At 40.5% G+C, this 15,433-nt stretch overlaps 1 protein-coding gene across 1 annotated transcript; it reads left to right on the top strand.

The window, feature by feature from the left end:
• Window positions 1-141: 141 nt before the first annotated feature.
• Window positions 142-11,281, top strand: PRODH2 (proline dehydrogenase 2). The gene is made up of 10 exons (XM_026711743.2): window positions 142-1,260; window positions 1,988-2,181; window positions 3,927-4,047; window positions 5,906-5,989; window positions 6,122-6,202; window positions 7,796-7,942; window positions 8,111-8,277; window positions 8,649-8,759; window positions 10,839-10,927; window positions 11,037-11,281. The coding sequence occupies exons 1-10, from the start codon at window positions 967-969 to the stop codon at window positions 11,204-11,206; spliced, it is 1,458 nt and encodes a 485-aa protein (XP_026567528.2). The 5' UTR covers window positions 142-966; the 3' UTR covers window positions 11,207-11,281.
• The last annotated feature ends 4,152 nt before the right edge of the window (window positions 11,282-15,433 follow it).

The following is a 15,433-nucleotide window of genomic DNA, read 5'->3' as shown; positions in this document are numbered from 1 at the left end:
ATTATCTCACCAAACTGACACACTTTCTTTCCAGCTTCCATTCCGGAGCTGTCCCAGCTTCAGCAGTTTTAATGGCTGCCTCTCCACCACGGGCAAAAAGGGCTTCTGGATCTACTGGGGACGTTGCGATGTCCCTGGGATCAACAGAATGTGCCCTCCTCAGTCACTGTCTCTATGGGACAGTTTAGGTCCTTTGGGACCGTCCTGCAATGGAGATATCAGCAGCGATCTTAGAACTTAAAGATCACATGGTGTACTGCCGCAACGCCAGCTCCGCCCTCTTGTCCAGCTGTTTAAATATATTTTAAAACATTTGAAACCAAAAGGATAATGAAAGCTAAAATAGCAAATATATTAAAATGTTGTTACTAAAAATGTAAGGCTCCCTGAGAGTTTTCAACAGGTGCCAAAAGAATTCTAGAACATCTGTAGAGATTGAAGTACAGTGTTTTTTTAATGGGCACCCCCCATGAAAGCATCCTGATAATGGGGTGCTGCTTCAGCTGATGAGTGTAGGACATTTAGTTTCAACTACCTTGGGAGTTAAAACTAATTCATCTACACATTGGGACTATGGTAGCTGGAATCTAACCAATATGAATATTAAGATTGACAATACTATGAACAGCAGCTCCAGCATACTTGGAGAACAGATTTAGAAAATGTTTTGGCCTTCAACTTCCATATTATCCCATCTAACAATAGCTGGGAATTATAGAAAGTGGAATTGAACATATCTGGAAACTACCAAGTTGCAGAAAAGAATAAGCCAATAAGGTTGAAATGCCAGGAATCTTGATGTTAATGAATGACCTCAGCTTAGCAGGTTTTCTGCCCTAGTGAATTGCTTCCCACTTACCCTCAATAATGTGCTGAAACTGCACCTTACTGGCCTGTGTTTGCACTCTTTCCTCCACCCTCCCCATCTTCTCAGCTTGTTCCCATACGCAATGAGATAAATGCCAGATGCTACATTCTCAAAGGTGGCACTGTGACCTTCAGACTGGTAGCATGCTGCATTGTGGGGCTCGTTTCTTGCACCGGAGGGTATTAACCCTCTGGAGCCCCCAGGTGCCCACCCAGAAACCCTCATCTTCCAAGACAGTCCCTGAAACTTCTTCAAAGAAACCCCAATCTTCTAGTTCACTGAACCTGGATGATGGGAAAGTTTTTCGCCTCAAGACCAATTGGGAACTCAGTCGTGGACTGTTGGTCTTCTTTCTCTGTTCTTCTCCATGGCTGGTGCAGAAAGCACCAAAGGTGAGATTTTAACTCCTGATCTAAGCCTTAACCCATTTTGTCTCAATTGTCACCTGCGAACTTGGGTTTCTATGATGTATGGTTGGAAGGATGTACCAGAGAGTAATTTTAATGATCTTATCAGGAAATCAGTTTAAATGATAAATATGTATCTTGGTTTATTAGGTTTTGGAAGTCCCCTTGTTATCTCTCCATGTGAGCGTGACTCTGGAATTTGCACCAATGACTTAAACGGAGTGCTCTATTGATTGGGGAGGTGATAAAGAGTTTTTAGAATGAATTATTTTGTGCAAAATAAGTCACAAATTATTTGTGACTTGCACAAATGATTAAAGATTGTTCTGCCAACTTCTTGCATAGATTGTAGGTTAATAATTGGTGTTAAAGGCTGACAAATGGCAATTGGGAGACATTGTTTTTGTGGACTAAAGTCCATTGTCCAGATGCACAAGTTGTATTGTTATTGGAATAAATTATCCGTAGTGATTGTTAACAGTTAATCTATAGTCCATCTGTTAACCTTTTAGATATCTCAAGATGGACTGCCTAAAAAATCCAGATAATCACTTAATGGAGAAAAACGGATATAGAAAACTCTCTTTGTTTCCATCATCTGGATTTTTTCAGGCCAAATATGGTAGCCTTATTCAGGGTTCTCTTTCTAAGCAAATACAGCTTCCCATCTGGAAATTGTCCACATATCCTCTACTTCTCTTTGTCCTGCAAGCTCCTTTCTTTCACTCGGCGCATTCTGGGACGTCGTCTCTGGACCTCTGCACTTCGTCTTACTTTGTATGGGCAGTTTGTGGCTGGTGAGACCCACAAAGAGATCAAAGAAACACTGCAACGACTCCAACACTTGGGGGTCCGGCCTCTCCTTGCTGTCCCCATAGAGGAAGATGTAGGAGAGGAAAAAGAAGGGTAAGTATAGGTGAAGGGATGATAGGTAGTCTAGCAGTAGAGGAGCTTTTGCACAGATGGAAAAAGAGAAGACAAATTGTCTGACTTGTCTGCCAATTCTTGACCAGATGACCATATAATTCAACTTTATTACACATGAGCTTTTCACTACATCTGAACTTTAAATAATTGCTTGAGAAATAAATAACAACTGAGATGATAAACATATGTCACTTGAGACAGCAATTTTAGTCTATCTAATAGTAGAGGTAATCCTGGAAAAAGAAATTGCAAAACAGAGGAATTGTACCTAGAAGAATACATCTGCAGAAAGACAGTAAATTCAGGGATTGGGAGTACATTTTATGTGATTCTAATTTGGGATTTATTTTAGAATCTTTAGGATTCTGCTTTGGTCATGGGAGATGTACACAAGGCAGCTCCAAATTTCTGGTCACTATAAGGGAATCAACATTGTGATTCAAGTGCTTAAAAACAGTTGTGCTGTTGAATGCATTAGTCTTGCCTCTATCCCCCATGTAACTATTTTGTAATAAAAAAAAGAGCTAATCTCATTTTCTGTGTTACACCATTCTTCAAACATTATTGGTCATCATCTCCTGGATTTGCTAGCTGGGAGATAATGGTAGATGTTTTCCAATTCATCTATCTGGTGGACATTGTAGTGGGGGAAGCTTTACTGTACAACAAATTCACTAGCTGGCAGTTTGTGGGTTATAAATCAATGAGGGGGTGTTTTATGGTGATATGGAGAGCTTCTGAAAAGGTGAAAAGAGTCACACAAGTTTGCAGCTTAAGAAGGGAAATATGATTCATACATCCACTTCCGGTGTTTCCAGTATGTATTAAGACCTTACAGAGCTACCTACAACCTTGGCTTTCTGTTTGAGGAAGTGGTTATCAAGTGTTAAGGGTAATTTATCATGCTTTAACTACAATAAGCTTTGATGTAATACATGGAACCCTGCTACTCAAAATTAGAAAAAAATGAGAATAATTAATTTTTTCTGAGTCTAGTGAAAAGGAAGTCAAATGACCCGACAAATAAAGCCTGTTTTTTGGGGCAGGAATATCCTTACTTTCCTCCAGCAATTTTAATTTTTGCTGAGAGATTTGGAAACTGTTGAATTTTCCTACTTAAGTATTACTCATAATCTGATTGTTAATAAATATAAATCACCACTATCATTATAAGCCAGACTTCCCTTGCCTGTTTCCTTCTCTAGGTCATAAGGATTGTTCAGAATTCCTAGTCATTACATCCCCAAGGACAGTTATTTTGGTGTGATGGTTAAGGCATGGGGTAGAAACTGGGAGACCATGAATTCTAGTTCCACTTTAGGCCCAATACCAGCTGGGTGACCTTGGGTCAATCCTTAACTCAGCCCCACAAAAAACAAGGCAACAGCAAACTATTTCTGAAATCTTGCCCCCCAAAACTTGCAGGAACTTCTCCAGGATAAATAAATAAATAAATAATAAGCAAGATGGCCATGGGTGAACTTCAACTCTCAGAATTCCCCAGTCAGTGTTGGAATTCTGGGAATTGAAGTCCACCCATTTTAAGCTTGACATCACGCAAACAGATGCAATATTTCATCACATACTAGCATAACAATCCTATGGAACCAAATCCAGAGAAACGGGTGGCATTAAAGAAATAAAAATTTGTGAGCAAGCAACAGAGGAACCAAAACCGAGATCTGAAAGGGTTCCAAGCTACCTTTCTGCTCTCTCCTCACCAGGGAAGGGTGGTATGACAAGAATGCCCAATCCATGATTACCTGCCTGGATCTCTCGGTGGGGGGTGCCCCCAATCCCATGATGCAACTGAAGGTGACAGCCCTGATGGCAGCTGAACTCTGTGTGAGTACTGTGGGATGCATCAAGGAGCAGCTATTGGGAGCATGGAGTTAGTTTATACTCTGAAGACAATATTAACAATTAGTTTTGCTGTGCAAACACCAAACCCATGCAGTTGGTGTTACCAAGTCCTCCCACCTCCAGAAAAACAACCTAAAATGAAAGAGAAGCTATAAATACTAGCTTCTCCATTAAAGCACTCAGTATTAAGGCCCTGAGCAAGGTGGAACAAGATTCCCAAATGCGGATTGACTGATGTGGCCAATTCAGCCATGCCTGCTCTGTCCCAGTTGGCTGAGGAGGCATTATCACTATTATGAAGCTGAGATCTTGCTCTTTTGGTGGAAGGGTACATGGGATGTTAAATACTTCTTCCAAGAAAAAAAAAAAAGTGGATAGAGACATTGTATTCCCCCAAAATGTGATCTTTGACTAAGTTACCGTGCCACCAGAAAGGATTAGGGGCTGAATGGGTTAAGTATATTATGGCAGTGTTTCTCAACCTCGACAAGTTTAAGACACATGGACTTCAATTCCCAGAATTGAAATTGACAAGTCCATGTGACAAGTCCATGTGTCTTACAATTGAGCAAGTTCATGATGGATTCATTTTTTTCTTTTTTTTACTAGTCAAACTAAATTCAGCACTTCAGGAAAAAAATAACCCTATTGTCTTCACTTATTGAAACTGTCACTATGTGATATGGTCGTTAACAATGTCATTTCTCATACAGTTATTAATTGGATCACCATGGGGCTGTTAAGTGAGATATCACATAATCATCACTTGCAATTTTACTGGCTTCTCCTTTGATTCTGCTGGTCAAAAGTCTGCTTTGAAGCACCTAAATGTCAATCGTGTTTCTGTGAGGATAGCTGCAATAGTCATAAAAGAGAGGACTGATTGTTAAAGTTATTTTTTTAGCACCATTGTAAGTTTTAATGGTTGGTAAATAAGGCAGTTGTTAAACAAGGTTAACTGCTAATCCAACACAGTCAGTCTTCATATAGCAACTGCCAGAGACAGAGATTGTTCACAAATACAGTGGTATTAAATGCTAGTAAATGGTAGTAGAAAAATAATTTTCAATCACTTTTGTCCCAACAACACACATTGTTGCACAACAACAATACATGCCAGAGAGTCACACTGGAACTGCTGCAAGAAAGAACTTTTATGTAAGTGAGACACCAGCAACCAATGATCTTTGCAGCATGTCTCATGGTTCACTTAGTGAGCGTTTTGCTTAGTGGCCATTTTTTGTTGGAATAAAATGCAGCTCCTAAACAAGGAGAGACGGTAAGTGTGCTAGATTTCAGTTTACAGGAAGGTGATTTAAGTGGAAAATTGGCAAAAATATAGTACAGGTAGTCCACAATTTAAAATAGTTCACTTATTGACCTGTTTAGTGATTGTTTAGTGAACAGTTGTAACCATTCAAAGTTATGACACTGAAAAAGGGACTTCTGTTTTTCACACAAATTACCATTGCAACATCCCACATGAACAGGTGTTCAAAATTTGGACCTTTGGCCACTGCCTCATATTTATGACAGTTGCAGTGTCTTGGGATCATGTGATCACATCTTTTGTGACCAGACAAGCAGAGTCAAGGGGGAAGCCAGATTCATTTAACAACCATGCTAACTTAATAACTGGCAAAAAAGGTTGTAAATCACTTAACAAATGTCTCACTTAGCAACAGAAGTTTTGGGCTAAATTGTGGTCGTAAATCAAGGGCTATATTTCCTTTACTATAGAAAAAGTCATCATTCTGGTTCCTAATTGTGCAGTATGGGATGAGAATGAAGACAAGTATTCTGATTTTATTTGGGAGGGATTTATTCTCTCTCTTCACAGAAAACAATTACCCTGTGTTTACAAAACAAGGAGGGAATATCAGACCTCAGCATCGAAAGAATCATGGCTGCCATGTCAGGACATGTGAGTTGATCCCCTTTCATGTTTTCTCATTTGTTTCCCTATTTGCTTTCATTTTACCCTTTTTGCTCAATCTATGGAGTTGTTTTTTAAATGTATATATATATGTTGTCTGTTCTCTTCCATTACCCTCAGGAAGTGTCCTTCAGCTGCTTGTCCCAAGAAGAAAACCAGCATTTCCAAAAATCATTGAGGCGCCTGAATTCTGTAGCCGAGGTACCAAACCAACTAAAGTTTCACCTGTGACTTTTACATTGGTTTAGGCTGTGAAATGAAAATATAATTATTTCTGACAACAGCATTAAAGCTTGATGAGCTGTGATGGCACATTTCTGCTGATTGCCCGTTGGTGATATTGTCTACTTGAGTAGCCAGAATGTTTTTCAGTCTTGAGGTATTGGCCCTATTGCATTCCTTGAGTTGCAGGATGGCATCCTTCTCATGATAAAAACCTAATTCAGAAGCAAGACAAAAATGTCGGCAAAATTCTGAATACAGAGAAGAATCACAATGGATTGCAGTTGCAATGAGAAACTAGAGGGCGAACCTAGGGCATGCATCCTGGAAGTGGCACACAGAGCCATTTCAGATCCGGCATGCGAGCTGTCGCCTGGAACAGATCTACTGTGGGGTATCTGCCATGCATGCACAGAGTGGCGGGATGCGTACTGGGGTGGGTCACACGCACATGCGCAGAGGCGTGCGGTCGCACACGCATACACAGGGGGGCAAGGGGTCACGCATTGCATTATGGGTGTGCGCATGCACTTTCAGCATGCAATGACAAAAAGGTTAGCCATCACTGAACTAGATAAACTTCTGGTTTGAACAGGATGAGATGTATGGCTGACATGGGCCCTTCCCCCATTATTGAGTTATTCCCCATTCTGGAGTAAGCAAAGAGCTCTCCAGCATAAAATTTGCTCTCCCCCTTTGCTGATCTTTATCCTGCATCTATTGCCTTTTGCTGCTACATATCCTGATGACATGGGTATAAGTTGTGTGAAGCAAAGCAGTTGGTGTTGCCCTCCTGCTTTCTGAATGTCACCAGCAGGTAGAAAACTATCCAGAAATCAAGATGGATTAAATTTGGTGAGATAGCAAGGTTTCACAGATGTTTGGCTTTATCACATATGTTAAAGAAGGGAATCGCATAGGCAAAGAAGCAGAGATGGCCACCTCTTTCAACATGGAGAAGAAGAAAAAGAACTACCAAGTCATTCTCTCCTTCTGAGAGCTGCAATCCAAAATATTTGCCGAGCATAATTAACCATCTCTGTTTTAGACATTACCAGATTTAGTTTCCTTCAGCTTATCAAATATGCCGTTACTTAGCAAGCAGAATTATATAAAGGAAAACTAGGTGAATATCAAGAATACTGTATTTGGGCTGCATAAAACCAGATTACCATTAGATGGGAGCAAAGAGGCAGACTTTCTGTAGCTTTGTCAGAAACAAAAGTGAACATCTCCTACCAAAGTAGAGCCCACGTTTTAACTAAGTGCATTTAGAAATTCTAAACTCTTCTTACACCATATATTTGATTCTTTTGGCTGCTGCTTGAAAATATCCACCTGCACATCTCTATAGTTGGGAGAAAATGCCTTACAGAGGTCTGTTTTCATTGTTGCATTTTGCAAAGGGCTTAGGAACTTGTAGTTCTTTAGTATGTGTTCTTAAATCTCAACAGGTTTGCGGGGGATTGAATGGAACTAAGTAAAATCTTCAGCAATCCCAGTATCTGAACTCTGGATAATCAGTCACATGTCTTCTTTACAAATCATGTGGCCTTTCTTCTCTCCATGTAGTATGCCGTAGAAAAAGGAGTCCGTGTTCTGGTAGATGCAGAATACACTTATATCAATCCTGCCTTGACATTAGTCACCATTGCAATGATGGCTACTTGGAACACCCAAAAGCCTTGGATTTGGAACACCTATCAAGCATATCTCAAGGTGGATTTTTATTCCTAGACTCTCCCCGCTTTTTGTATTTTATTCATCATATTACCTGGAAACCCCCAAAATGCATTCTAATCAGAACAATTAAGTGGTGTTAGCACACTTTAAAACATATTCCATAGCAGTTGTTTTGTTTGTTTGACTAGTTTTGTTTTCCTTCAGGATACTGTGGAACGCTTGAAGCAAGATGTCGCCCTTGCAGAACGCTTGGGTGTATCTTTTGGAATAAAACTGGTCCGGGGGGCTTATCTGAACAAAGAACGGAAATTGGCAAAGGAAAAGGGTTACCCTGATCCTATACAGCCCAGCTGGGAAGCTACCAATGAAAGGTGTGGATTTTTTCAAGAGAACTGTTCTTCTGTTTTGAACCTTGATTATATCAGGCTGTGTGCTACTTGTAAGATTTCTGTTGGGAATCTCCTTCGGTGGCTCAGTGATTAGAGTGCAGTACTGCAGGCTACCTCTGCTGATCAGCTGACCGGCTGCTAGCAGTTTGGCAGTTCAGACCTGACTGGCTCAAGGTTGAATCAGCCTTCCATCCTTCCAAGGTCAGTAAAATGAGGACCCAGATTGTTGGGGGCCATATGCTGACTCTGTAAACCATTCAGAGAGGGTTGTAAAGCACCGTGAAGTGGTATATAAGGCTAAGTGCTATTACTGTAGTAACGTCCCCCCCACTTTCATTTTCCTTGGCAAACAGTTACCGGCATTGTCTGGATTTTGGCTTGGACCAAGTATCTCAAGGCAAGGAAAGATTTGAGATGATTGTGGCAACACACAACGAAGCCTCTGTGACCCATGCTGTACAAAGGTATGGTGGTAAAAAGGGGTGGGGAGGAACAATGTAATAAAACATCTACCAATTAAACATCTACAAAAGAAAATGTTGAGGCTTTGGGAAAGTGCTGAGAAAAGCAATTAAGATGATTAAAGGCCAGGAGACTAAACTTATGAAGAATGGTTAGAGGATTTGGGTTTGGCTAGTCTACAGAAAAGAAGAACTAAGGGGGATCTGATAGTACTTGAGAGGCTGCCATAAAGAGGAGGGGGTCGCCCTATTTCCCAAAGCACCAGAGGCAGGACAAGAAACAATGGATGGAAACTAATCAAAAAGAAAAGCAAGCTGGAATTAAGGAGAAACTTCCTAACAGTGAGAACAATCAAGCATTGGAACAGCTTGCCTCCAGAAGTTGTGATTGCTTCATCACTGAAGGTTTTTAAGAAGAGACTGGACAGTCATTTTTCTGAAATGGTTTGGGGTCTCCTGCTTGAGCAGGCGGCTGGACTAGATGACCTCCAAATTCCCTTCCAGTTCTCTTCTGATTGATTGATGTTGCATGATTCTGTGAACAAGTCCTTTTTATCTCCTTAAATGATCTGTACAAGAAATTACCTGCGCATTTCTTGTACATTCTTTGTACAATTCTTGTATGCACATTTCTTGTACATTCCGCAGTGACTCACTTGGTAAGTCACTGGGCTTGCACACTGCTGAGGTTGGCAGCTCGGTGGTTCGATTCCTGTGAACGAATAAACTGTGCAGGGACAAGAAAGACGTCTCCCCTGAACACATACTGGCATTCAGGCATCCCGCAGGTAAACATAACACTGCCCCCCCCCAAATCCCTTTCACAGAGGCAGCCAGATAGATAGATGGATAGATAGATAGGTAGATAGATAGATAGATAGATAGATAGATGCATAAGAAGCAAACAGGAAAACTGAAAGCCAACAGAAAGAGAAGAAATAACCCTGCAAGATTTCATTTAGATCAGTAGTTCCCAAGCCATATGTCCTCCAGTTTTGTAAACTTTAACCTTGTTTAGTCAGTAGTGGCTTTACTCAGAATTCTGGGAGTTTGTCCATATAGCTGAAGGCTGACAAGGTATTCGTCTTCCAGGACTTGAGGGGTTGTAACAGGGAAGAGGGAATTGACTTATTGTACAAAGCGCCAAAAACTGTGGGTGGAAGCTTGTTAATTAGATGTTTTGAAAAACAGACTGGACAATTGACCAGGATGGTATAAGTTCCAGAAGCAACAAACTTTGTGCTCAAGGGTTGGCATGTTTTCCACTTTAACACAACTGAGAGGGAAAGGTCAAAATAACTAGAGGCTTAAAAACATTAGTTCAAATGTAAAAGCAAATAATCATTTGTTCTCCTCACACGTTTGGGAAATTAGGGCAAAAAAATGAAACTGATGTTATGGGTAACTGATTTGCAAAGAGGTAGCAGAAGGAGCCTAGAGCCCTCAAGATTTAGCTGAGTCACAATTCTCAGAATCTCACTTTGAGCCATACAAGGTGAGATGCTGAGGACTGACAATCAACAACATGAAAATTAGTTTCATCTAGTAGCGGTTAAGGCACTGGCCTAGCAACTAGGAGACTTTGAGTTCTAGGCCAGCATGAAAGCTGGCTGGATGACTTTGGGCTAGTCACTCTTTCTCAGCCTAACCCACCTCAAAGGGTTGTTGTTGTAGGGGAAATAGGAGACAAGAGATATGTTTGCCATATATGAAACTGGCAGGATATATATAGATATAGAGATGAGATAGAGATAGAGATAGAGATAGAGAGTTAGATAGATAGATAGATAGATAGATAGATAGATAGATAGATAGATAGATAGATAGATAGATAGATAGATAGATAGATAAAAGGTTTTGAGATACCCATCTCCTTGGCAGAAGCCTGCCAATGAACCTATGCTTAAGCTAGGATTGTCTTCTAGCTTATATGTCTATAGAAATTCTCAGTCATTCAGGTCATGTTTGTCTCAAAGGTGTTTTTTAAAGAGCACCTTTAGGACTTCTAGCTTACAGTTTATGCTTTCTATTCTACATTAAATTCATGCCTATCATCGTCTGTGTTTGTCTTATCTTCTTAAGGATGTCACAGATGGGCATCAACAAAAATGCTGGACCTATTAGCTTTGGGCAGCTGCTGGGTATGTGTGACCAGGTGTCCTTGGCGCTTGGTGAGTCCTGCTCCACGCTCTTTATGACTTTTTCCTCATTTCCTCCTTTCTTCCTGGATATATTCACCTCCTTTCTCTAATTTGGTTTTCACCCTCTGGCCAAGTGTAGGTCAAGCAGGTTATGCCATCTACAAATCTATCCCATATGGATCTGTGGAAGAGGTTATCCCTTATCTGATCCGGCGTGCTCATGAGAACCAGAGTGTGCTGCTTGGGATCCGAAAAGAACGAGATCTGCTTCGCCTGGAGCTGTGGAGACGGATTTTAAGGAGGCCCTGATGGAATTTGCATTTGCTAAAGACCATCTCTCTCTCTCTCCCTCCCTCTCTCTCTCCCTCCCTCTCTCTCTCTCTCCCTCCCCCCCTCTCTCTCTTAGAATCATGGTGGCTTCCAAACCAGGATCAAACAGGAGGTTAAGATATTATGGTATTGCATTTGTTAAACTTCCTATGCTTTTCTACTGGGGTTTCCACTTCTTTTTCTATCACAGAAGATTGATTAAAAAGAGAAAGATGGAATAAGTGTCTAGCATTTTATTTGTTATCAGTGTTAAGTATGTTCCTAGTTAACCACAGTTATTTAATAATACTCTAAAGTACTGATTTTTGAAAGCCTTGATGATCTACTCCAGTGGTTCTCAATCTTTTCTTCACCATGGACTCCCTTTAAATATCTTTCGTGGACATGCACCACCAAGACAACTCAATATTTAAATCATAACAATTCTTCAAGCCTTCATGGACCACCTGTGATGACATTGCAGCCCCCCTCAGGGTCCATGGATCACAGGTTGAGGACCATGGTTTTACTTCAAATCCCAGATGGTTTTGTATAGGTTAGCTTATATCAACCTGGCTTTTTAGCTCCTTCTCTGTTTTCTTCTTCAAAACAATTGTCAGTATTGGCTGAAGATTGTTTGCTTATAGCTAAGTTTGCTGGCTAAGGGACCTTTTGGGCATGGCATTCAACTGTGAAGTTCTTGGTGGAGGTTCGGTGCCCTTATACATTTAAAAAGGATTGTAAAGATTAATATTAAGATTATGCAACCCAACTGAATCTTTCTTTCCTAACAATTACCGTTTACAAGATATGAGTGCCCATCATAGACATATAAACTCTGTGATAGCCATTCAGTGTTTGCACCACAGATGGAAACATACTGCTTGCAATCATTCTGCAATCATCCACCACCACCACCCCTACTTCCAAGGTTGGAACTGAGGTTGAATTTCAGGTGAATTTGTAATCATGTATGACACAATCAAGATCACCGGAAGCAATCCACAACAGAGTGGGAGTGGGAATAATTTTCCTGGTCTTTCTGGTGTTCCCATTTTTTCCAAATTCCAAAACTTTCCACATGTTTTACAGTCTTCTACAGGATGCATATTATATCATTTGAGAGAATGTAATTTGTCAAGGCAGGCCTTGTTCCCTTGCTTCTGGATTTTAGGATTAACCCAAAATAATAGTTACCAAGTTGGAATGGAGATGATAAATAGATAGATAGATAGATAGACAGACAGACAGACAGACAGACAGGCAGACAGACAGATAGATATAGATAGATATAGAAAAATAGATAGACTCTATCTATCTATCTATCTATCTATCTATCTACCTACCTACCTATCTATCTATCTATCTACAGATAGATGTGTGTGTGTGTGAGAGAGAGAGAGAGAGGGAGGGAGAGACAGACAGACAGACAGACAGACCTTGGAGATCCTTTAACTAGTCCAATCACATGCTCAGGCAGTAAACCCTATGCCATTCCAGACAAGTACCCAGTCTTTTCTTAAAAGCCTCCAAAGCACCCACAATTTCTAAAGGCAAACTCTTTCACTGGTTAATTGTTCTGTTAGGAAATTTCTCCTTACTTCTAGTTTGCCTCTCTCCTTGATTAGTTTCCATCCATTGTTTCATCTCTTTCCTTCTAGTGCTTTGGAAAAAGGTTGTTCCCCTCTTCTTTGTGGCAGCCCCTCAAATATTGGAACACTGCTATCATGTCACCCTTAGTTCTCCTTTTCAGTATGCTAGACATACCCAATTCCTGCAACCATTCTCCGTATGTTAAACTCGCCAGCCACCTAATCATTTTTGGATGGACTCCTCATTTTATATCTGCCCTCTGATTTTAGCAGTTTCCCAGGCCACCCTACACAGTGATGCAGTTGCTGTGAAGATTTAATGTATTATTTTGTATAATAATGTATTATTATTATTTAATGTATTATCTGCAGTTTCAGCTGCTTCCTAACTGATGTATGATGAAGCTTGAATATGTGTTGACCTGTTTAAGCAAGGCAGAATGAGGCAGGGGGAGAAGGGGGCTGTACCTTTATATAATGGACTGTGCCTTTATATAATGGTCTAGCAAACTAGACCTCCACACATCCAGGCAGTGTTAAACTGGATTAAAACCAGCTGTTTTGCTAAAAATGGTTAAAGACAGTAATCAGGACAAATGGGATTTTCTCTTACCAGTGGGCTATAATGAAAAAGCCCTGTGTACGAAAAACTGAGTGCCATGACAGTATTAAAATTATGTTGGTCATGTTCCTTTTCCAAAAACCTGTAACTTTGTTTTAAAATAGAAGAATTGAACATGGGTTTCGAGGATGTTAATGCCAAAAAAAAAAAAAAATCCTTCCTTAATTCGGCATCCCTCTTTATCTAGGAATGAGAGTGATGTGGTGGCTAAGCTCAAAAGCAAGTATTTAGGAGCAGAATTGAATCTCTTGGGACAGGAATTACCTTGGCTCACCCTTGATGTCATCAGCTTCTTTTTTGGACCTCCCTCATAATTTGATGGGAAAGGACGGCGGGCAGCAGCTGTTTTGGTTCCCACAACTCTTAATCTCAAAAAGGTGATTGATGGAAGCCAGCCAACCTGGAGCTATAATCCTTGGAACAAGCCGGGTTAAACAAGGCCCTGGGAACGCCAGCAGGCTCACATGCTTTTCACACTCAAATACAGATGCTCAGGTTCTCAGCAGAGTTTTTCAAAAGTTTCCATATTTTTCAAGTTACAAGAGCTGTCAGTTCTCCGTTTAATCTCTTTATGCCTGCCCTCATGTTTTCCTTCAGGGCAATAATCAAAAGCAAAATCATTTTGGTCAGGGTCACGTTTTAGTGGTGGGCAATGTTTCCGACTTCTGCAAATGTTGATTGATAATTGCAGTTCTTGGAGTGTTAGAAATTTACCACTCACTGCCTGAGAGAATTTTGTACAAGGAAAATTTTATTGTACACTAGCTGGGTACCCATGCTTCGCTACGAAACTATGTGATCAGGCTTAGTTTTGGGGGAGGAAAATAAGGAGAGAAAAATTCTGGCTCTGCTTACCAGCATCCATCACTATTCATCTGGCTAATGTCCTGTCAATATGTGAGAGAGTTGAGGGCTTTTTGGAAACTGAAACAATATTTGCTGTGTGAGCAAGAAGGAGGCAGCAAGGAGCCTTGGTGTGGCTTAGCTCAGCTGTTCTGTACTAAAGCTGCTTGCTGCTGTGAAGCCAAAACTGAAACTGAAACTCCTCTGCTTGTGTTTTGCAGGTGGGGAGTGGGAGTAGAACTCCTTAGCATCAGAGTGTGTTAATAATAATATAGGAAATGCTAATGCTCTGATGGTCATTTTGAAAAATCCTTTCTTAGTGAGCACCTAGAAGCCAAGAGGAACATACACGCCAAATTTCAAGTTTGTAGGCTTTACAGTTCTGGAGATTTTGTGATGGAGGGAGATGCATTTTTATTTATTTTATTGACTGGAATTTGTCAAACAAAAATGAGAACAAGAATAAGAGAATAAAAATACAATGACAGGGACGATAGGCACGTCAATGCACTTATGCATGCCCCCTCTACTGACCTCTTAGGTATGAATTCCATGAAAGTCAATTTGTGACTGAAACTACGAAAATTTGTAGCTGAGACAACTGAATCAGGTAGGGCATTCCAGACTTTGACCACTATTACATAATTATATTCTATTATATTCATTGTAACCATTGTAGGTACATGGCAGTGAGTTGGGAAGAACTTAAGAAATCTACCAGTTCCCTCCCCCAGTCTCCTATATAAACTGAGTTATTTAACCTCACCTCCCAGTTTAGACCGGATCTTTTGTTCATGTTATACAGCTCAAGACAGGTTAGGTTGAGCTGAGAGAGTGTGACAGCCAGAATCACCAGTTACTTTTCCATGGCCAAGAGTAGATCTGGGTCTCTTCAGTCCTTGGGCCCATCCATGCTTAGGATTAACTGAATATATTTTGCTGATCATTTTTAGAGAACATGTTTTCACAATGTTGTCATTATTTCATCCCCAGCTTCTTGGGAAGGCATTTGTCTTTAACAATTCCAGTTTATCAATCGTGTTTTTCTTCTTCTGAACCAAGTCATATTGTAAGAATATCCTATGATGACTCCTTAATGATGTGCCATGGATTGGATCTACCTAATTCCTATCAGCTCCTCTCAGGTTCTGCAAACACAACCTTGGGGTC

This window comes from Pseudonaja textilis, chromosome Z (genome assembly GCF_049901715.1).
Source record: "Pseudonaja textilis isolate UNSWEBS1 chromosome Z, rPseTex1.2, whole genome shotgun sequence".
NCBI lineage: Eukaryota > Metazoa > Chordata > Lepidosauria > Squamata > Elapidae > Pseudonaja > Pseudonaja textilis.
This window is presented reverse-complemented; position numbering and strand designations above follow the sequence as displayed.

Coding starts and splice junctions, on each gene's coding strand:
- PRODH2 (XM_026711743.2), top strand. CDS start 967: ATGCTACATTCTCAAAGGTGGCACTGTGACCTTCAGACTGGTAGCATG. Junction 2,182..3,926: donor GTAGGAGAGGAAAAAGAAGG/GTAAGTATAGGT, acceptor TCTCCTCACCAG/GGAAGGGTGGTATGACAAGA. Junction 8,760..10,838: donor GTGACCCATGCTGTACAAAG/GTATGGTGGTAA, acceptor TATCTTCTTAAG/GATGTCACAGATGGGCATCA.